Below are 23973 nucleotides of genomic sequence, written 5' to 3' on the forward strand. Positions count from 1 at the left end.
TTATTATTTATTAAGCACTAATGACCCGCCCCAGTTTCGCTTGGGTGGATTGGCAGATACTTTTCAAATGTATGATAATAATTTGTCTCATGGATATACAAGTGTCGTAAGAGACGACTAAGAGAATTTAATGAAAGTGGGATGGGCTGCAGCGTCCCTCTTAAAATATCACCAAAGCCTAACTGCAGTTGCCAACCTGCTTGCCAAGCGTGGCAAAACTCCCCTTGTGGAGAAGGCTTATGTTCAGAAGTGGACAATTAATGGCAGATATGATGATCCCCGTGTCGGCCCCGGCATAGAATGGGCCACCCCTTCCTTACCCGTGGGAGTCGTAAGGCACGACTAAGGGAACTTAAAGGTCGAGTAATGGGCAACGGCGTCCCTCTTAAAAAATCAAAAGCATAACTACGGTTGCCAACCCGCGTACCAAGCGTGGTAACTACTAGCAGAACTCCCTTTTATGGGGAGGCTTATTTCCAGCAGTGGACAACGGCTGATATGATGATGAATATACGCCTATTGCGAAGTCTTCTGACTCCTCCGTCAGATAATACATGATTTATCTGAGATTTATTGATTAATATAAGTCTCCCTCGCCACTTACCTTTCATCTTGTTTCGTCTAGTCTTCAACTATCATTTTTATAATTTCCCCAGATTTACCAATGCGCACACTAACGGTGGAAGAATGTGAAGCGCTCTGCGACAATCTGCCACAGCGTCGCGTCAATATAGAAGTGACAGGGCTCCAAGTGCGGGTGCATCCGTGGGATCACTCGCCCCACGAGCGGTCCACTGCGCCCCCGATCGTGCTCGACCTTGAACTGCCCAATACCACCGTTCTCATAAACGGCCCCTTATATCCACACAGGTAAGGGTTGTTGAATCGTCACAGTTATGATAATTTACAGACACAGTTTAAAAAACGTTCCAACAACTAATCAACCGACGTTTTGACCTAGTGTTTTGTTTTGCCCTGCTGTGACATGCTAAAGACGTAGCATTGTTGTGTTTACACTGTGCTATAGAATATGTGTTGTAAGTAAAGAGTTCTTGTAAATATTGTATGAGAAATGAGGTAGTGTGATGTAAACACCTTTCTCGCCCTGAAGAAGACTTAAAAACAATTCTTGAAAGTGGCTTAGTTAATTAATTTACCATTATCCTATTGTTTAACACCAAGCTACATAACCCTAGCTTAAAGATCAACTTTCCTATTGAGCGTATGTATAATATTGTACGATTTTACCGCCACGATATAAATTAAAACAGTAAAATTTAATAGAATTGTCTGTAAACGCTTTTAAATATTCGCACACGTCTACGATATCATCAAGCTGTATTTCAAGATATCGTTGCGGAGAATTAAAGGTGTCTCAGTATTACATATATTTTTTCTCCCATTATATCGAGACGATAAAATCGAGTCGACATTGTACCGTTACGGTTAATTATAAAAATTACAATTGTATACGTGTTGTCCTCCCCAGGGTGTGCTCGGCGGCCTGTCAGATGCCGGACGACAGCGGGCCTTTATGGCAAGGGGCGCGGTTACATATCTCGGCCGCAGTATCGTCGCTGGCTGTACGCATAAACTCTCCGACCGAGTGCCAACGGCGGCCGTGCGCCCACCTCGACGTACGCCTGCTGCTGCACATACTGCTCAACAGAGAGTTCTTCGAGCGACGGGAGAGCGTCAATTTCAGTTACTCGTTGAAAATACGTGAGTATATATACAGGGTTAAGGTTAAAAGAGAAAAAATAGTAGGACACTTTAAACATGGCGAACTTATGAACATTATAATAGAAGAAAAGATAGAAGGAAGGAGGGGAAGGGGGAGATTAAGGCATAGTTATATCAGGCAGATCAAGGAAAAAGTTAGTGTCGTGTCGTATCAGGATGTGAAGAGACTCGCTGAAAATAGTGGTGAGTGGCAAGATCTCCACCGACAAGAGCGTAGCTCTTAAATAGGATAGATAGGGGATATACAGGGTATAGTTGTAAAATTATAGTAAGCTGTCTGGTGTGGTCTGGGAAAAAGAATGTACGTGATCATTGGAAATTATCCCATTGCTGTTCTCTTTAATTCTCCCCCTCTTCCCTTCCGTCAACAACTATAGTACTCTAACATTGTTTGTTTTCTACCGTCGATACTAGATGGCGTTGTAAATTGTATTTTAGATAAAAACGATATAATGTAATTTTTTTTTAATTATTCAACGCAGGTGAGGCGAAGGTGTGCGGTTCAGCAGCACGCCTGCAGGCCGCGTGCCACGTGCCGCTGTCGTTGGTACAGCAAGCGGCCTCCACTGCACTGCGGCACACCTCGCTTGCCAAGGATGCATTGAATGACTCCGGTACGTACGATATGACAGTATCAGTTAAATACGATGTCTCTGTTAGTTTTTACGCGTTTAGTACTTTATACGAGTCTAGTTCAATTTTGTTAATTAACTACATAAGTTTATACTATTCTATTTATTTCGGTATTCGTAATCTATTTTTATATAATATAAAAAATAAATGTAACTATATTTTTTTTGTAAGGACAGTTTGTACCAAAATTATGTAAAAAAAAAATAGAATATTCATTAACATTCCAGAATGTTGCAAGAGCTCTATAAAACACCATGCAATGAATGAAAGGTTTGGTGAAAACAAATGATCAAATTTGTTTCTGATTTAGGGAAAAGGTTGCAAAAATAAATGCATTCACAATATACAATGACAATGAAGTTACAGGCTTAACGCTTTAGTCTTCACGAATAGTAACGCATGGGGGGTATCATGGGTGTAACAGTACCATTCGCTGTGTGGTTCCGGCATAGAATGGGCCACCCCTTCCAGCCCCGTGGGTGTTGGAAGAGGCAATTAAAGGGAACTTAATGATCGAGGGATAGGCAGCAGCATCCCTCTTAAAACATCATCAAATCCTAACTGCGGATGGGGAGAGGGAGAAGGGATTGTTAGTAATGAGGATTAGTAGCTCTATTGCTAGTAATATATCCTGCCAGGTCGACCTCCTCGTGGTTCCCTCTGGAAACCTTTATGATTGATTTATTGTTAGATTCATCACGGTGGGCTAACTGACCTTCTTCATTCTCACCTATCTCCTCTCACTGGTGCCCCGCCAGTGTATACCGATAGCGTAGGCGGGGTTATCATTCCATTATCAATCATTAAAAAAAAACTAACTGCGATTGCCAATCCCTCTATCAAGCATGGTATACCTACTGGCTAATTCCCCCCTATGGGGAAGGCCTATGTTCAGCAGTGAACAGGTAACTGCCGATATCCTGAATAGTAATATTATTAATAAGTCCGCACCACATTGTTTCTGCAAGCACCCGTGCGATGCCGGGGCTGGTTGCTAGTCTTTTTATAATGTCTTCCAGAGTGCGTGGCCATCGAGCTGACTGCGGAGGAGGTGTCGGCCCGGGGTTATACGACCCGGCATATCAATACGCATCTACTCTCCGTACAGTCGGCACGCGCCACCGCTCACCACGCCACCAGTTAGTATTCGCATTCACTACTTTGTTATTTATTTTACTAAACTTAGAAAGTCATAAAAAAATTGCAATTGACTTAATAAAGTACCTAATAAATAAAACATATTATACATTAAATGAAATTTTTGATGATAAGTAATTAATATGTATTTCTCAAACATGCTTGGAAATGTGAGCATTATTTTGACAATCTTCTTCGAGATAAATCAAAATTGCCGTACTGGCCAAATACATGCGGACAGCGGCCCGCAAAAGTTGTATGAAAATCCATATCTGTCGTGTTTTGCGGCCAGATAAATTACTATGTAAACTCATATCTGTCCTGTAATTTAAAAATGGAATGACCTTTTACTTCGGAACATGGATACCAAGGAGGTAACTAATAAAAGGTTTTATTTAAATTTCGAACTGGCTTGCAAATAGAAAGCTGTTTATTGAAAAAATAACAAAGGGACATTATGGCGCGTGATAAATTATTATTGTTCGTTATTCATCATTGAACTAAAAAAGTAAAATTGTGTTTTTGATTTTTGCACATTGTTTGAGAAAAGTACTATACAAGCCTTGGCCACAACTAGGCATTGATGGACTCACGTATGTGTGCCTCGGCTACGCTTCTGCCCACATTTGCACGTTCGTCCATCAATGCCTCGGTTGATGGCCGCTGCAGTAATGTACTATTATTACATTTAATTCATAATATAATATTATAAATAATAATAAATAATACTATGTGAATTTAACTGTCGTCAAAAGTGAATGGTACTCTCTGTAATTCGCAGTGCCCCTACGGGGTGTCACGTGTCTTATGTGCTTATTATAATATTATATAAACTTATTATAATATCTAATTTGTACCACGTGGCATGCGAATAAATATAAATAAATAAATAAATATACATTACATTCTTTGACCAAAATAAAAAGTAGTTTAAAAAAAGGTCCCTAATGTACTTATAAGTGATTACACAATATTTCTATTCTAGAAGATGAAGAATTGAAGCAAGCGTGGCTGTTCTCCGCACCGGACGCACCGACCACCACGTAAGTCGTTTGCTTGCGCACCTCTGCCCCATTCGTGTTTCAACTTTAAAGCAGTTGTGTTTGCATGGCTGTGTTTCGGTTTGAAGGGTGGGATATGGCAGTGATTTTACAGGGTACAGAGGAATAACACCTGAGTCCTCAGGAATGGCAACGCATGGGGGATATAATGGACGAAACAGTATACTCTGTTACGTCCATGGTACTGCTCATGTCAACAGGCGATGGTTACCACTTTCCATCAGGTGGGCCGTCAGCTTGTTTGCTATTCTAAGTTGTATAAAAAAAAAGTTTTAATATATGTATTCGATTTAGTAAAATTGCTATTTGTTTTTTTTTTAACAATAAATTTAAAAATATATCTTTTTGTCAGTGTGTTGTCAGTATGGATTATGGTTACGATATGGTTATGAATTAAGTAGAACCATAGTTTATGGATTTTTATGTATTAATAATTTTCAAAATTTCTACGCTTTTCCGTTTTGATAATTGTGATTCTATTAGTGAATTGCTGCGGCGGAAGTACTAACTGTACAATATAATGGATAGATTCTAATGTAGAACCAAAAAAAAAAAAAAAATTCACGAATTTGGAACTAACCAAGTAGTGTAGATGATGCGTAAAAGTAATCGTTTTGCTCAGACCGTATCTGCGTTTCGCCGTGCAATGGTGCACCCAGCCGGTGGCCAACTCGCTGGACTTCGTGGGCGTGTGGACGGAGCCCACGGCGGTCGCGGTCGACCCGCTGCTCGTGGCGTGGCTCGCGTACAAACCGATCGTCAGACCCAACACAGGTGAGTAACGATTTTGATGCGTCATTTCTGTTTGTGACTAGGTGTTTTTTGTGCAGTTTTCCGTATCATCAGAAGATCTGTGATACGGAAAACTGCACAAAAACCGTAACTGAGCTAACCAGTTACAGTTTTTGTGCTGTTTTCCGGTTTATGTTACTGAATCGTGTGAAATACTGAATGTTTCACACGATTTATTATATGCTGCTGTGTGTAGACAATATATATATATATCTATTGTCTATACAAAAAATCAAAATCATTTAATCATATTGGACGGTTTTTGTCACTTATATACCTAATATTTTTTCTATTTGCTCGAAGAATCTCAACCAACTACGCTCCCTACGAAGCCTGTTTCAACGCAATACTTCTTGAGACGCCGTACCACACCACCTGTAAGTAACACATTATCATTATTATATATTTATTAATTATATACCTTTTTTTAAGTTATAAAGCACTGGTTACAATGTTACTTATTACTAGTTACCCTCCACATGTTACAAAGTATTGATTACCGTGTTATTGGTGATTACATATGTTATAAAGTATTGGTTACCATGTTACTGGTTACCCTCCACATGTTACAAAGTATTGGTTATCGTGTTATTGGTGACTCTACATATGTTATAAAGTATTGGTTACCATGTTACTGGTTACCCTCCACATGTTACAAAGTATTGGTTATCGTGTTATTGGTGACTCTACATATGTTATAAAGTATTGGTTACCATGTTACTGGTTACCCTCCACATGTTACAAAGTATTGATTACCGTGTTATTGGTGATTACATATGTTATAAAGTATTGGTTACCATGTTACTGGTTACCCTCCACATGTTACAAAGTATTGGTTACCGTGTTATTGGTGATTACATATGTTATAAAGTATTGGTTACCATGTTACTGGTTACCCTCCACATGTTACAGTATTGGTTACCGTGTTATTGGTGACTCTACATATGTTATAAAGTATTGGTTACCATGTTACTGGTTACCCTCCACATGTTACAAAGTATTGGTTACCGTGTTATTGGTGACTCTACATATGTTATAAAGTATTGGTTACCATGTTACTGGTTACCCTCCACATGTTACAAAGTATTGGTTACCGTGTTATTGGTGACTCTACATATGTTATAAAGTATTGGTTACCATGTTACTGGTTACCCTCCACATGTTACAAAGTATTGGTTACCGTGTTATTGGTGACTCTACATATGTTATAAAGTATTGGTTACCATGTTACTGGTTACCCTCCATATGTTATAAAGTACTGGTTACCGTATTACTGGTTACTGTATGAATGGGAATGGAACGGGTTATTCCTTCTTTCTCATGGGTATCGTTAAAGTTGACGATCTTGATGGTGTAACGGTTTATTACACTACCTCACCTCAGGGTAGTCGTGGCTTCAATCCTCACACAATACAAATATTTGTGTATGTAATGATCTTCAATGGATGAAAATGGAATGGTAACTTCGCCTGCGCTAATGGTATACACTGGCGAGACACCAGTGAGGGATGATAGGCGAGAATAAAAAGGCAGGTCAGTTAGCTCAGCGTGATGAATGCACCTGGAATTCAATATGATGGTTTTCCAGGGCAACCATGTTGAGGTCGACCTGATAAGGTTTATTGCTAGCAAAATGGGATTAACAATCCTTACGCTCCACATTTTAGATTAACCAATAGGATAATTTTAGGGTAATTAAAGCGAGCAAAGCCGTAGATTGAAGCTAGTCGGTCATGCGTTTCTTTGTGCGGATCACGCGATTGGCAGAAGCTATTTCATTGGCTCTGCCCATTTGCTTAGTCATGGTGTGATTTGAAACGTAGTTTGATTGCATCACTTTAGTTCAGTGTTTACATTCAAGGTTTGACTTTCATTCAGTACAATGGTCTTCAGGGGGGATCACATGGAGGCCTACCCAACAGGGTATATTGCTGGTAATCAACATTCCTAACAATCCCTTCCTCCACCTAATGTTAACTAATCTAACCTTAAGTTACGTTAAGTTTACATGGTAACAAACATACTTTCATATTTATAAAGAAAGTTTATAATATTGTAACTGCTTGCAGTCGTCAAGCGGTCGCGGTGCAAGCAGGACGGGTTCTGGTGCTGAGCTGGTGCACGTGAGGCCGCGGAGCCTGGGCTCGAGCAGCGAGCCCAGCGAAAAGAAGGAGTCCAAGCCGCCGCCGCAGGCAGTACGTAATTTTTTTTTTTATTGAATTATATGTTGTTTTACAGAATATTTAAATACAAATATAGGAAATTAAAACATAATTGGTGGGGCGATACATTGGCCTAGTACGTGCGGTGTTAAATTAACAATTATTACATTTCTTAGTAAACCAACAATTTTATTGCACTGACTTGACTGTTTTTTTTTTAATGGATGATAATGGAATAGTAACCACGCCTGAGCTAACGGTATACGCTGGCGGAGCACCAGTGAGAGTTGACAGGTGAGAATGAAAAGGCAGGACAGGTAGCCCATCGTGATGAATACACCTGGAATTCAGCACGATGGTTTCCTCATTCATTCCTCCTTATAAAAAATTGCTTCTTTACTAAAAGTCCCCTCTTTCTTCATAATGAATAATTGTCTTCAGGCCAGTAATGGGTCAGCCCAGAGGGAGACTTTGCACAAAAGTCGATTGCTTGGGTATCTCTGTCCTATTCGTGTTTCTACCGTGAAGCAGTTGTGTTTGCATGGCTGTGTTTCGGTTAATGGCTTGAATTTACTGGATACAGAGGAATAACACCTGAGTCCTCAGGAATGGTAACGCATGGGGGGTATCATGGGCGAAACAGTATACTCTGTTATATCCATGGTACTGCTCATGTCTATAGGCGACGGTTATCACTTTCCATCAGGTGGGCCGTCAGCTTATTTGTCATTCTAAGTCGTATAAAAAAAAGGCAGACGGGGTTATCATTCATTCCTCCTTATAAAGAATTGCTTCATTACTAACAGCTCCCTCTTTCTTCATAATATATAATTGTCTTGAGCCCAGCAATGGGTAGTTATAATAAATTATACGTCCAGACGAAGCCGCCCGAGCCTCTGTGGAGTGGTGAATGGTTGCTGCGCGCGCACAGCCGCCTGAAGCACATGCTGGTGAGCGTGGAGCTGGGGCTGGTGTTGGTGTACGTGACGCCGCGTACCGCGTCCGCGCTGGACTGCGCCACCGTACGCGACGCGATGGAGAGGCACGCCGCCGACCACAAGCACGTCATTGCCTTCAGGTATTACACATGATATACGAATACGTCCTTGAAGTGCCAACTACTACGTTAAAATTTGTTATTTAGCTGATGAGCAAAAAAAAAATAGATAGATAGATAAATAACCTTTATTTCCATACATACATATATATCTGTCACGCCTGTCTCCCATTAGGGTAGGCAGAAACAATGGAACGCCAAATGCTTCGATTCAAACAAACATCTTTCGCTTCTTCCACATTCATCAATCTTTTCATACACGCTCGGCAGGTTACGGGTACTTTTAATTTGGCCCTTTTTCAGCACGTCGCCTATTTGGTCGACACACATCCGTCTAGGGCGGCCCCTACCGACATCTCCATTCATTTTTGCTCGATAAATCTCTTTTGTAATTCTTCTTTCATCCATCCTCTCCAAATGACCAAACCAACGCAACATTCCTTTATTTCCAGTATTAAGAAAATAAAAAATTAAAACAATAAAAAAAAAACAATTAATGTTGCTGGTTGCTGGAGCCACCTCAGCTGTTGCTATATATGTACAGCTTCAGCGAGATGTACCTATATAGCGCTGATTTTCAGGCGGCCCCTTAACTCATTTACCTTTAGCATGCGTGCGGCTCGCCAATACCTATTTCTCGGATGGGAGACTCAACACGCTTAACAATAATTAAAAATAGTAGGATATTTGTTCCTGTTTGCAAAAAATATAGGACAATTTTATTGTTTTTCTTTTTTTTTTATACAACTTAGAATGGCAAACAAACTGACGGTCCACCTGATGGAAAGTGGTAACTGTCACCTATAAACATGAGCAGTACCATGGATATAACAGAGTATACTGTTACGCCGATGATACCCCCCATGCGTTGCCATTCCTGGGGACTCAGATGTTATTCCTCTGTACCCAATAAATTCACGCCATATCCAACCTTTCAAACTGAAACACAGCCATGCAAACACAACTGCTTCGCGGTTGAAACACGAATGGGACAGAAGTACCCAAGCAATCTACTTTTGTACAAAGTCTCCTTCTTGATTAAAATTCACGTAATTTAACTGGTAGTTATTAAATTGATATAAAAACATAGGGCAATAGTTTAAAATGAACATCTTTGTTTAAATCAGGCGATTCGCACCATACCATTTCGCCCAATAGAATGCTCGAAGAACTGACAACCGATGGGGAAAAAAGGTTTATGAGTAGTGATTCGTATGGGCAAACGCATTGTAGGATAAACCCCTTTAGGTGGAGTGACGACGGGTGGAGGGAGTTAATGGATACAAGTGGCGTTTCTTATGGCAGTATATGGGGGAGGCTTACGTCCAGCAGTGGACGGATGATGGTTGAAATGATGACGGTGATAAAAATAATTAGAAACAATGTAAGCAATAAATTTATCTCTAAAAGAGATTTCACAACTTCACAAAATTACATGTCAAATACAAAATCAGTTATTCTGGCTCTCCGTGTGTCAGCCTCGCCGTATGGTCCCACCGTAGAATGTGCCACTGCTTCATTTATTATGGATGTCGTAAGAGACTATTAAGGGAACTTAACACCCGAACGATGGGTAGTAATGTCTGTGTTAAATGATTACCAAAGCCTAACTGCGGTTGCTAACTTGCCAAGTGTGGCAACTACAAAACCACGCTAGGGGGAGGTTTATGTTCAGCAATGGGCATTGCTTTTAATGCGACTTTAGTATGAGATTATTTTACTGTTACCAGTCTCGGTCGCCTCTCTATGCACTCGAGCTCGATGACAAAACATCTGTGGCAGGACATAAAACACGATGGCCCCACGTTCGTCATGAGAAAACCGGATTATAATCGTAAGAATATTATATTTTTATTTATAAATATTTTTTTATGCAACTTAGAATGACAAACAAGCTGACGGCCCACCTGATGAAAAGTGGTAACAATCGCATATAGACCTGAACAGTACCATGGACATAACAGAGTATACTGTTTCGCCCATGATATCCTTTATATAATGTATCATTCTTGAGGACTAAGATGTTATTTTTCTGTACCCTGTAAATTCACTGCCATATCCTATCCTTCGAACCGAAACATAGCCATTCAAACAACTGCTTCACAGTAGAAACATGAATGGGACAGAGGTAGCCAAGCAAAACACTTTTGTAAGTCCCCCTTTGGTAATATCCAATGGAGTAGCTATCGAAGGGCTAGATGGGCTAGTGGCCCGTCCCCAAGCTCAAGAGCGCTTCGGACTCTGACTTACAAACTATAAATTGAACTAGTGAAAATTTCTTCCACATGCGGAATATAAATAAACCAGATTCCAGGAACGCGACTTTAATAATGGCAACTTATTTGAAAAAAATACGGGGGAATTCCCAACAAGTCTTGAACATCTTTGTTTAGAATTTGCGGGGAACTCCCCTGTATTCTTAGGATGGTTTACTTTTTGCCCCAGGGCCTTTGGTTACCTAGCTATGCCACTGCACATGTCTATACTAGCGACTCGACTGGCTTCGCATGAGTTTTCAACCGATTTTAAAACTTAATCACGTATCTTTGTTTTGTAGCGGACGACGATGAGTCGTTCCCGTGGAAGATGCGGCTAGCGGACATGTCGTGTTACACGCTGACCGCCCGGCCGGTCCCCGAGCCGCTTGCCCGCGACCAGGCCGGCGGCCTCCGCTCGCAGATCAAGATGGCGGCGGTGACTCCGCGGACGGTGCTCGAGCTGGTCACCACCACCGTCACGTTGTCCGTAGTCACCAAGTCGCTGCACATCAAAACTATGACCAGGAAGGAGCAGAAGAAACACGCCGAGGCTACCGCAGAGGAGGAGGTAATTTTGTGTTATTTTCAACCAACTACAAAACAAGAACCCTTCCCCCGTGTACCCCTTAATTAGGGCTTTCGAGTGATTTAATGCTGGCAACACGGAAATAAACCTGTGATTTCATAACGTAGATTTTTTTTATACAACTTAAAATGTCAAACAAGGTGACAGCCCACCTGATGGAAAGTGGTAACCGTCGCCTATAGACATGAGCAGTACCGTGGACATAACAGAGTATACTGTTTCGCCCTTGACACCCCCCAAGCGTTGTCATTCCTGAGCACTCAGGTGTTATTCCTCTGTACCCTGTAAATTCACGCCATATCCCACCCTTCAAACCGAAACAGCCATGCAAACACACTGAGAACTTTAGAAGATTTGCTCAAATAAACGCTAGAATATCAAGTACACTTGTATGTGTACATTCAAGGTTATTTTTATTACATTTGTATTTATTAATTGACTCTTTATTGACCTCAATACAAAAAATGTTTGGTACAAAAGGCGGACTTAATGCTTATATAGTATTCTCTCCCAGACAATCTTTTTATTTATTTATTTATTAGAAACCAACGGCGTTACAGTTAAGATTTACATACTAGTATCTAAAATATTAAGGCTAATAACAGATTTCTTATTATTATAAAAGTACAAAATTGGTTTGCGTCAAAAAGGAAAAGTACAATGCAGACGTGCAATCACAAGACACTCGAGTACAAATATTTATCATTGCATGTATGTTACAGTATATTCAGTACTGCTATTTATTTTCTCAAAATTGTTTGGAAATGTGAGTTTCGAAGTTCTTACAACAAGCTTCTTAAATGTCAATTTAGATTGAAAGAACCAGCTGTAGTTACAGATTACTCAATAGTTATTAAATCTCATAATGCTTATCGTTGTTTTAATTTATGTATATGTATATATATATATATATATATATATATATATATATATATATATATATATATATATCATATGTATTAGTTTATCCATATGTATTAAAAGTAATGTTTATGTATTATATGTGTATATTATATTTATATTGTGTATTGCCTTAATGTGTTACTATAATTGTCACATATTTTTCACCACATCTGCCCTTTATACGCTTTCTGTTCTCACCCAATGGTTTGCTGGTAGAGAATGCCATATGGCATTAAGCTCGCCATTTGTACAAAATTTTATTGTGCAATAAAGAATAAATAAAAAATAAATAAATAAAGAATAAATTCACGTCACAAAATTCATTATTATATACTCGAGGAATTCGTGTAAGAGGCGAGTTGGCTGCATAGTTTTAAGCACGAATAGGCACGATCAGCACGGATGTGTGTCGCGTTTCTTATTTTTCTTATTGTTCTTTTTTTTTTGTACAGAGAATGAAATATTTTAAAGGCGGCATCGACTTCAAGCCGTCGACACTCAAAGAGTTCGTGCGTGGTCCTTCCAAGTATGTATTATTTATAAAAACGTTTTATATAATTTACTAACAAAATAACTAATGACTGATATTGTTTTATTTTCAGACGCAGAAAATCAAGTCCAGACGTAAGTTTTGTATTTATTTTGGAATTTTTAAATGATGGCGCTTTATATTTGTCTATAAAACTGCCGATAACTGTTGTTGGCTTGTGGTCCCGGTATGGCCACCCCTTCTTTTCCCGTAGTTGTCGTAAGAGGCGAAACTAAGGAAACTTTATGGTCGAGGAATGGGCAGCAGGCTAATTGCGGTTACTAATCTTCCGAGTGTGGTAACTATTGACAAAACCTCCTTTATGGGGAAGGTTTGTTCAGCAGTGGACAGTTACATGGTGGATATGATGATAATGGCGACATAGCCCGAATGATAAGCAAGTTGGAAGGGCAATGGGCTGATCACATAACTCGAAGAACCGACAATCGCTGGGAGAAGAAAGGTTCTTGAGTGGCGACCCCATATGCAAACGCAGTGTAGGACCAGGGAGTCAGTGAATGCAAGTGGCTCAGGACCGTTCTTTATGGCAGTCTATGGGGCAGGCGTGTGTTCAGCAGTGGATGGACTATGGCTGGGATGATAATAATAAAATTAGTATTAATGAAAATTGTGAAAAAATATGCTCCCTGTGTGTAGAGTGTAATTTGAATGTATGTATGTGGGAGGGTGTGTGAAATTATTTGTATGTATACTGTAATATTATGTTCTCAAACATACTTGGAAATGTGAGCATTATTTTGACAATCTTCTTCGAGATAAATCAAAATTGCCGTACTGGCCAGATACATGCGTACAGCAGCCGGCAAAAGTTGTATGAAAATCCATATCTGTCGTGTTTTGCGGCCAGATAAATTACTATGTAAACTCATATCTGTCCTGTAATTTAAAAATATAATGACTTTTTACTTCGAAACATGAACCAAGGAGGTAACTAATAATTTTTTTTATTTAAATTTCGAACTGGCTTGCAAATAGAAAGCTGTTTATTGAAAAAAAAAAAACAAAGGAACATTATGGCGCGTGAAAAATTATTGTTCACTATTCGTTATTGAACTTAAAAAGTAATATTATATTTTTGATTTCCGCGCATTGTTTGAGAAAAATACTATACAAGCCTTGGCCCGGCTAGGCATTGATGGACTCACGTTTGTGTGCCTCGGCTACGCCTCGGCCCACTTTTGCACGTTCGTCCATCAATGCCTCAATTGCTGGCCGCTGCAGTAATGTATAGTACATTGTGTATAAACAATTTGAAAGTTAAACTTGAATTTAGTTATACAATATTAATTTTAATTTAGGTATCTATGTAGTAGTTGTATTGTTATTACATTTCATTGATGATCCTGATTACTTATTTGTCAAATTGTAGCCGGAGCCGAAGCAGCAGCCGGCGCCGGCGGCGGTCGCGGGCCCGGTGGTGTCGCTCGGGGTACACGTGCATGCTGACACGCCGCCAATCATTGTCCGGTTGGACTACGATCAGGTATGACACCGAGTCATTCGTCTATATCTATGCTAATATTAAAAGAGGAAATATGTTTATAGAATGAGCTCCCTGCCGAGGTTTTCTCAAGAGACTACAGCATGGGGTTCTTCGAAAGGTAAAGAGGTTTCTTCAGGAACGTAACACTTAATGCCTCTGGTATTGCAAGTGTTCACAGGCTACGGTAACCGCTTACCATCAGGTGGGACGTATGCTTGATTGCCACGTTAGTGGTATAAAAAAAAGGAAAATTTTGATTGCCTGTTTGTAATGGATAATCTTAAAAACCACTCAATCGATATAAAAAATTCTTTATACAAACATATTATACATAAATAATTGAATTTCATCGTACCTCCGATCAAACTGTTTATAATTACTCCTCTCCATCCAAAGGTTGCCTGGAAGAAATCGCTTTTAGCGATAAGTTCGCCCATTGTTTTCTCATTGTGATTATTTCTTGTAATTGTTTATATTTATAATAAGTTTACTATTGTAATCTTTTGGAGGAAACAATAAAGAGTATCTATCTATCTATCTATACAGTTTTGTGTTAGACAAATTAAATAAAAAAAGCTATTCCGTGCTATATATCTGCCCATCGAAGCCACCCAAAACCAGCATAGAAGACGGGCTGTACTGCGGTGGTTTTTTTTAATGGGGTGATAATGGAATGGTAATCATTATATATGAAGAAGATAACGGAACTATTAATAGTGCATGTGCATTTAACAGATGCAAGTGGTGGGAGCGGCTCTGCACTGCTTCAAGCACATATTGACTTTAGTACAGCGCGCGCCGACCGCGACCCGACAAGTGCATACCGCTGCGGGGGGCTCCCATCGTACCATTATAAGGTTGTATTTTTTTAATGGGTAATAATGGAATGGTAACTCCGCCTGTGCTATCGGTATACCAGAGGGAGACTTTGTACAAAAGTCGTTTGCTTGGGTACCTCTGTCCTATTCGTGTTTCTACCGTGAAGCAGTTGTGTTTGCATGGCTGTGTTTCGGTTTGAAGGGTGGGATATGACGTGAATTTATAGGGTACAGAGGAATAACACCTGAGTCCTCAGAAATGGTAACGCACGGAGGGTATCATGTGCGAAACAGTATACTCTGTTATGTCTATGGTACTGCTCATGTCTATAGACGACGGTTACCACTTTCCATCAGGTGGACCGTCAGTTTGTTTGCCATTCTAAGTTGTATAAAAAAATATCAGGAATTATATCTTTTTTCATTTAGCAGTTTCCTCTTGTCGGTGCTAATTAATGCATCTTCTTCCAGCTAGTTCGATCCCAGGCCATATCCTTGACTTCCCTATACGACATGACACCTAGTGTTTCTTTTAACTGTCCCATATAGTTATTCCTCGGTAATTATATATATTTAATTATTTTTATAAGTAATTATATTAAAATAGTGACTGTTTGCTAATAATGCGTAAAATGTTAGTAGATCTGTATCGGAGTTGGAGGAACAGAACAGCCAGTCGGAGGATACGCCCAGCGAGAATCGCTCTGAACTCATATCCATATTCGAGTCGCAATCCGTGCAGCAAAGTAAGAATGTTCATCCTATTAAATTAATCATAAATTTTAAATCATAATACGTTAACTATGTAGCTAAAAGTGCATAGAGATATTGCATCTCTGTGCATCTTCTACCGAATTTATCATGGGCAGTGTTCTGAGGAATTATTCAGATTGATACCTGCTACTGATTTTCACCACCGTACAACCCGCCATAAACTAAAGTTTCATCCCAATCATCTGGAAGAGTGGCGGTCCTCCACCGTGCGTTTTTCAAGGCACTTTCTTCCACGCACAACCATTCTTTGGAATCAACTTCCAGCAGCAATATTTCCGAACCGATACGATATCATAACCTTCAAGAAAAGAGCATATTCCTTTTTAAAAGGCCGACTCCTTTTTAAAAGGCCGGCAGCACACCTGCAATGCCGCTGGTGTTGTGGGTGATCATGGGCGGCGGTAGTCACTTACCATCAGGTGAGCCGCATGCTTCATTGCCCCTGTAAAAAAAAAAAAAAACTAATTAATAATATTTATTTAACTAACTAATCAAACCAAAATACAGTAACTAGGTACAACATTATCTCTGAATTAGACTAAAATTTTAACATTCACACTTGTAGATGTCAAAAGCGAAACAAATATTTTTGGTACTTTATTATACGAGGTTTGTCCGGAAAGTACGTATAAAAGTTTTTAAAAATTTTATTTTACAATTATTCAGGTAAATCAATTTTATCCCCTTCAAAGTACTCCCCCTGTGACATAATGCACTTGTGCCAACGCCGTTTCCACTGTGAGAAGGCTCCTTGAAAGTCCTCTGGTTGTAGGTTTCTCAGCTGCCCCGTCGTAGCTTTTTTTATCTCATTTATGTCCCCCAAATGCCGCCCCCGAAGTACCAATTTGGTTTTTGGGAACAAGAAGAAGTCACACGGGGCCAAATCCGGCGAATAGGGGGGTGTTCGGTCACCGTAATGGAATTTTTACTCAAAAACTCACGGACAACAAGAGAGGTGTGGGCAGGGGCATTGTCGTGGTGAAGAATCCAACGCCCCTCTCGCGCCAATTCTGGACGAACTCGTGCCACACGAGCTTTGAGGCGTCTGAGCACATCGACGTAGAATTTTCCATCAACTGTCTGGCCTGGAGGGACGAATTCTTGATGGACAATCCCCCGAACATCGAAAAAAACAATCAACATTGTCTTGACATTTGAGCGGGATTTTCTTGATTTTTTTGTTCGTGGTTCCCCGGATATCTTCCACTCTTTGCAAAAAAATTTCACGGCCATTCTTGCCGAGTTTCGAGAGAAACTTGATTACGACGCGCTGCTCTTCAACGGAAGCGGGCTCCATGCCGACGGGGTTTCGTTAAGAGGTAACTTCACAGATGGCGTGACAAGCCAGTTCGCACCGCACGGCGGTCAGACCAGAACTGAAGCATTGTTAGGGACATAAGGAAGGGGTCCTGCGCTTACCTGGCCTCCCCACTCCTCTTTCTCGCATTCCAGAACACTTTTATACGAACTTTCCGGACAGACCTCGTAATTAGCTTATTTATTTATTTATTCTTTATTGCACAATAAGACTTTGTACAACAACAAGTGGCGAACTTAATACCGTATGATATTCTCTACCAGCTAACTATTAGATAAAAACAGAAAAACAGAAAGCGATTGAAGGACAGATGTGGTGAAAAATATGTGATATAATTATAGTTATATATATATATATATATATATATATATATATATATATATATATATATATATATATATATATATAATAACTGTAATCATCATATAAATCGTTTATTATCCATTCTGTATATAGGTCTCTCCCTGTTGGGTAGGTTTTGCCAGGAGCTGCCACGCTTGGTAGGCGGATTGGCAACCGAATTCAAGCCTTGGCGATGTTCAAAGAGAGACGCTGCTGTCTATCCCTCGATCATTGGTTTCACTCTGTACATAATACATTAGTAACGAGCCTCAAGCCTCTCAAACCTTTGTACACCGACAGAGCCGGTGGACATGAAAACATTCTTCTGGCTGCAATGGGTGGTGAGCCGCGCTACGCTGGTGGTGTCCACGCGGCGGGTGAAGCTCGCCTTCGACGTTGACGACGTCATCTCCACCGTGGACGTGCAGCAGCACTACAACCAGCTCAAGGTCAAGCTCGCGTCCGCCTCCGTGCGGCATTACGAACGGTGAGATGGGGATCTATACTGAAATACTTTCCCTAGCTGATTCATCATCATCATATCAGACTTTAACTGTCCACTGCTGAACGTAAGCCTCCCCTTTGGGACGGTTTGCCAGTAGTTGCCACGCTTGGCGGTGTGACGGTTCGCCTATAGTACAATAGGTTTAATACCATAAGTACATAGAAAAGAAACAGGGGTTCCTATGGGTGACCGCTGCGAAAGCTGAGCTATTTAATATAAACAAACTTTAAAGTCAAGGTTCACAATAGCGTACAGAGAAGACGTTACCATATATGAAATACTGACACAGAAGGGAAACTCCTTTGATGTGTTTCCAAAGTGTAGTAGATGTCACAAGAAAATTAAATAAATTAAACAAAAATATATTATATTTTATATATAACCAAATTATAGTTTACCTTTTATCATCAGGTGTAAAAAGGATGCATACAACACAGTTTAATAAGGTTTATGAGAGCCTTTAAAGTTTTATAAATTCGATAATAAAATTAATAGAAAAATACCAAAATACGTTAACATATAATTAAATTGAATTTGAAGAAAAGTTCAGTTCGAATAATAGGCTAAATCTGATTATTGAAATATCTACCCTTCGGTGACATAATCTATGACATTATTAGAGAAAGAATAGAAAGGAATAAAAAAAAAAAAAAAAAAAAAAGAAAAAAAAAATGGCGCGGGAGTCGTGTTTTAGGAATTGCGCAATAGAAATAAAAAACTAACTGGGATATAGATCTAGGAGGGACTGGATCGATGAAGGGGTTTGAGACCTTAGTGTATCACTATCGATTAAGAGTGTGAAATTAATCAATGGAAGACTGGAGAATCCGGTGAGCTCGTTCCATTTATTACTGCGTAGTTAGATTTTTGACTGTGATCGCAGGCAATGTCTATACTTAATATTTCCACCAACTATTGAAATACATATTTACTAGAGTCAATACAAGCTTAGGTAATGCGTTTAATCTTTAAATGTTATCACATTTGATAAAATTTTGACTTCAATATAACGATGATGATGAATAATCTATATGATGATATATATCTATGTTATTCTATTCATATACAAAACTCTTATTAGACATTTGTTTAGTAGAACTTTATCACTTTGATTCAGTGAAGCTGATGTAAACTTAGGTTCCACTATTACAAAATTGTTGTACTTGTTTAGATTTGGAGATTACTTTAGGAATTAACTATCAAGCTATTATAACACCTATATAAAGACAGCTTATTGTTTAATATAACATTATTTATTTATAACGGTCAGGCAAGCAAGCAAAGTTATTATAGGTTGATCAGGGAGTTAGTGGATGCAGGAGTCTCGGGCCGTTCCTTGTGGTAGTGTGTGGGAATTGCCTGTGTTCAGTCGTGGATTAATGATGGTTGAGACGATGATGATGATGGAATAGTTGTATTTATTACACTATTACAGTGTTGGTTTGGAATATCTGTGCATGCTTAACGTCTTATGGTAAAATGTTTTCATACCATTGCTCGGTCGACTGAACTAATAATTCTTTTGTATACGTCTAATTACCCATGATTACATGTGGGGATTTGTTTTACACCAGATGTCCAAAGAAACAGCTTAACTGTTGCATGTAATATTATGTGAATGTAATACTTTTAATACATTATTAATTGTGTTATTAGATAAATTCATGTGACTGTGGGGTGTTTATGGTAAACAAGCCTGTATTGTTTAAATAGATATTTTGTCTTGATTTATTATAAACTTTAATATTGCTTTTATTGTAGTGAGCAAGCTGACAATAACAACTCTTTGTATATTACTGCTTTTAATAATATTTAATTATATTGATATTATAGGTGTGGATTTATTTCCTAATGGTAATAAATGTACTAAAGGATTCTCTGACTATAGTTACTCTTAACTAGGTATGAGGTACAGTATAAAATTAGTACTAAATGACAAGTGTGAGTTATTTATTATTTATTATATTATTTTACTCATATTTAGGAAGAAAGTTGTCATAGCGATAAGGTTTGTATGTGTGTTGTTTATACATGTTATATTGACTAGACAAATTCAGACAGGGTTAATATTAGTGAATATTTACTGGATTTATATTTAATATACATGTTTGAATATTTTATGGGAATAGTATGGAGATATACAAGTAGTAAAATATAATATTAGTATTTTATAAATTTAATTATTGAGTTATATGTTTATGTCGGACTGTATCCAAGGAGATATTATCCTATTAATATCAAGTTAGGACAATTACTTTAAATATTAATAAAACAAACACTAACACTGATTATTCACTTCTTTAATAAATTTACATTAGAGGTTAGGAATCAAATAGATAGCATATTGGGAAATCTTCACCACACATGTATTTGAGGAATGTTCTTGATAATTAGTACTGTATGTATATATTATTGCAAGTGCAATTGCAATAAGAATGTTAAACTTCTAATCTTCTGTTCATTCTTGAATTTGAAAGTAAGCTTGGCTACTGATATGAATATAAAACTGCAGTATTACTGGATACTATTAATTATTACTGGTGTAAACCTTGATTATTTATATCACTGATAATTTAGTTATATATTACGGTTGATATATGATGATTTTATATTTAATTATATTAAACAAATACAAATAAACAAACTTGCTAGTATTTGTTACGTTGACAGATGTGATAGATAATGAAAATTCAATTCGATACATCAATACGTCATTGAAGTGACAGACGTCAAACAAAAAAGGAGATTATACACGTTATGATTCTATATCTAAGTCTATAGAAAATTTATATAATTTTCTGTTATTTTATAATAACTGTAGGGGAAATATTGGAATTATTTATATGAGAAATTTCACTTAAATGATATGATAATTATTTAAAGACCTAATTTCTTAGGGATTTAATCATGATGATTTAAACACTAAAACACTTGTTTATCTGAGAAATCCTCTTAGTAAATAGGTTTACTAAGACACTAAAAGGAAGTAGATATAGTATAACTATAGTACAGCTACAATAATTGTATGGGACTTACTGTCCTTTCTATACAAATATATATTTAATCTATATCTTTCACATTATAATTATGCAATATATTGCCTCTACTACTACAACATACACAAATAGGACTTATTGTCCTTCCTATATACCTATATATAATAATTGACCTGGCACTTTAATGTGTAATTTATCAGTACTTATGACAACAACCAATTAGGACTTATAGTCCTCTCTATAAAGCTACATAATTATTTAATCTGATTATTTCACAATGTGATTAATCAAACCTCTACAAATATTACAAAAGATTTCTATTACTCTCAACACAATAATAGCTTGTTGGACTTAGTGTCCTCAAACTTATAGAAAACCCAACTGGTTATTTCACGAGACGTTGTTAACTTGTGATTAATCAGTGTCTTTTAAAGGACTTATAGTTCCTTTAGATATATCTCTCTGAATAAATAATTGGTTAATTCACAATGTGGTTAATCAACAATAATATTATATATAATTGACTGGACTTATAGTTCATTCAATAGCACTCATTACTTTTAGTAGCTCTCGACCTATGGGTTGGACTACTCGTTTTTAGGCTCCGGCCTAATCAACAGATTTAACTTGAACCTTGAGTATTCTTGGTATTAAGTAAATAATATTAAATTGACAATGCTATGTTATGATATAGCAATTATCAACATTATATGGCTTGGCCAATTCCAGGGTGTGGAAGGTATCCCCTATCACACAAATCTTTATCTCTATCGGACTGTCTTCACAGGTGATCTCTAATGTCACATTATAGGGCCGAAGGGTTATGTCCCATCAAAGTAAGTTCTGGTGTCTGGGTGATCTCGCTTCTTGGTCTGATCTCTTGTGGAGCCGAAGGGAAACCCCCATTGAGTAAGCTCGTAACAGGGTGACGCTGGGAAACAGTTTCGTACTGTTAGTGGGTGATCTCTATGTCGCCATATAGGACTGAAAGGGTCATCGCCCATGAGTAAGCTCTCGTGTCGGAGTGATCCTGGGATTTCAGTTCCGATCTTTTTGCCTCTGGCAAACACCAATTTATACTGGAAGCATCGTGGGGCTGGTGGAGCCACTGTAATGTTGAAGTAAATGTACTTATGTTTGGTTTGGAACTGAGAATACTCATTCCCTTATTACCATCAGAGTGCATTAATAAATAGTAATACCCTTCCCTACCTTTTTGGAGGAAGAGTTATAGATAGTTGGAAAGTCTTCCACTGGTCCGGGCGTGTGAGGGGCCCGACCGCTCCCCCATTTTTTTATTATTACAGTTATTCTGTAATTTACTATTAAATTAACATAACTTCCTAGTTACATGAATTATGAGTATAATTCATTAATTATTCTTAATCCTTAAAGATTTATCAATCATCTTTATTATTTAACTCCTATCATATACCAATTAAAGAACCTTTTGGTTATTACACACACAACGGGTCCTACATTACTAGACGATCACACATTTATTTATCTGGCCAGATGATCAAGTGTTCTACTATAAGATCTGTTCAATATTAAGTGTTTATTGTAAGGGTTTATATGATTCATAGGATGTTTGGGGTGTATAAGGCAATATAGGTATGGGATTATATTGAGGATGTTAGGTCATTCTTTAGGGTAGGTTTTCATTAGATTTTCATGGGATTTCATTAGGTAAAGCCTTCGTAGGCTTTTCTTAGGCTTTGTAGGTTTCCATGTGTAGGTTAGTTTAGAGGGTTATTATTATAAGGGGTGCACAAAGGGGGGGACCATCACAGCGGACGGGTTGAAAACCGCAGTTAGGCTTTGGAGATGTTTTAAGAGGGACGCTGCTGCCCATCCCTCGCTCTCCCTTAGTCGGCTTTTATGACACCCATGGAAAAGGATGGGGTGGCCTATTCTATGCCGGGACCACACGGCCTAGCTAATTATTTAATTAGAATTATTTTGTATATTGTTAAATTGCGAACACGATACCAACCTGTGAATCACTAGTAGTTCAGGCTCCTTTTATTTTAAGTCAGCCTAGAAGTGAGTACCAAGTTCGGTAGTTTTTTTTGGTGGGTTGCTATATACTCAACTTTAGGAACCACTGCCTTAGAATTCTGATTCAGATTCGATTTGGGAATCTCATTATTTTTGTTTTGTATTTCGTTTATTACCTCCTAACTCCCTAAGGGAGTTACGATATCCCAGAGATCACGGTAGAGTATGGCTTATGAACTGTGCTTATAAATAATCTGGAAAGGAGCATTTATCGGTTTTCTTTTTAAACATGGCCTTCTTTGTTGAAATAACATGGTATTTCTAGACGTTATTTTCATCATAAATTTAATAAAGTCAAATTTAATTTTTTTTTTCTGTAATATATGAATGGCTGAATAGATCTACTTAATTGTAGACAGGTCGACTAATTTTTTTTTATTTATTCGTGTATAAAAAAATTACTTGTTTATATAAATTATTTGTCAAACAACGTTGATATTGTTTTAAAACAGCACGAGCAACGACGACTGGGCGGCCGGCGTGCTCCGCGGTCGTGTACTGGAAGCGCGAGAGCCCACCAACGCGAAGGAAGACAATCACTTCCTCGCCGTCACCATCACGCAGGCGCAGTAAGTGCATCGGTTTATAGAATAGCAACGGGGGATAAAATAAAAATAAAAAACTATGTGAAGGATTGAGACAATACTCAAATTGGCGCGTTTATAAATTAAAAAAAAATTACAGTGGTACCCTGCATTTTGGTTGTTTTGTTAAGAGAGGGACTGGCTGAAAACAAGCACTGTGCTGTCACATTGCACTGGGACACTCACAGCATCAGCTGAGCCGGTTCCTTT

The 23973-nt window shown here is 38.3% G+C and overlaps 1 protein-coding gene across 13 annotated transcripts in view; it reads left to right on the top strand.

The window, feature by feature from the left end:
• The window catches only part of LOC113516347 (intermembrane lipid transfer protein VPS13B), a 124474-nt gene that overhangs the window by 10854 nt on the left and 89647 nt on the right, over positions 1-23973 (top strand). For 11 of the 13 annotated variants that reach the window (XM_052896604.1, XM_052896608.1, XM_052896605.1 and 8 more), the window contains exons 13-30: positions 657-870; positions 1490-1722; positions 2226-2357; positions 3396-3515; positions 4499-4556; positions 5197-5348; positions 5670-5743; positions 7436-7561; positions 8407-8606; positions 10316-10419; positions 11143-11411; positions 12785-12858; positions 12935-12956; positions 14252-14365; positions 15101-15222; positions 15823-15929; positions 17918-18104; positions 23632-23748. In XM_052896604.1, the coding sequence (XP_052752564.1) occupies positions 657-870; positions 1490-1722; positions 2226-2357; positions 3396-3515; positions 4499-4556; positions 5197-5348; positions 5670-5743; positions 7436-7561; positions 8407-8606; positions 10316-10419; positions 11143-11411; positions 12785-12858; positions 12935-12956; positions 14252-14365; positions 15101-15222; positions 15823-15929; positions 17918-18104; positions 23632-23748 (2425 nt within the window). The remainder of the gene's footprint in view (positions 1-656; positions 871-1489; positions 1723-2225; positions 2358-3395; positions 3516-4498; positions 4557-5196; positions 5349-5669; positions 5744-7435; positions 7562-8406; positions 8607-10315; positions 10420-11142; positions 11412-12784; positions 12859-12934; positions 12957-14251; positions 14366-15100; positions 15223-15822; positions 15930-17917; positions 18105-23631; positions 23749-23973) is intronic. The other 2 variants (XM_052896610.1, XM_052896613.1) reach the window with 1 other exon arrangement.

This window comes from Galleria mellonella, unplaced genomic scaffold (genome assembly GCF_026898425.1).
Source record: "Galleria mellonella isolate WM207_F2 unplaced genomic scaffold, CSIRO_AGI_GalMel_v1 utg33, whole genome shotgun sequence".
Taxonomy (NCBI): Eukaryota; Metazoa; Arthropoda; class Insecta; order Lepidoptera; family Pyralidae; genus Galleria; species Galleria mellonella.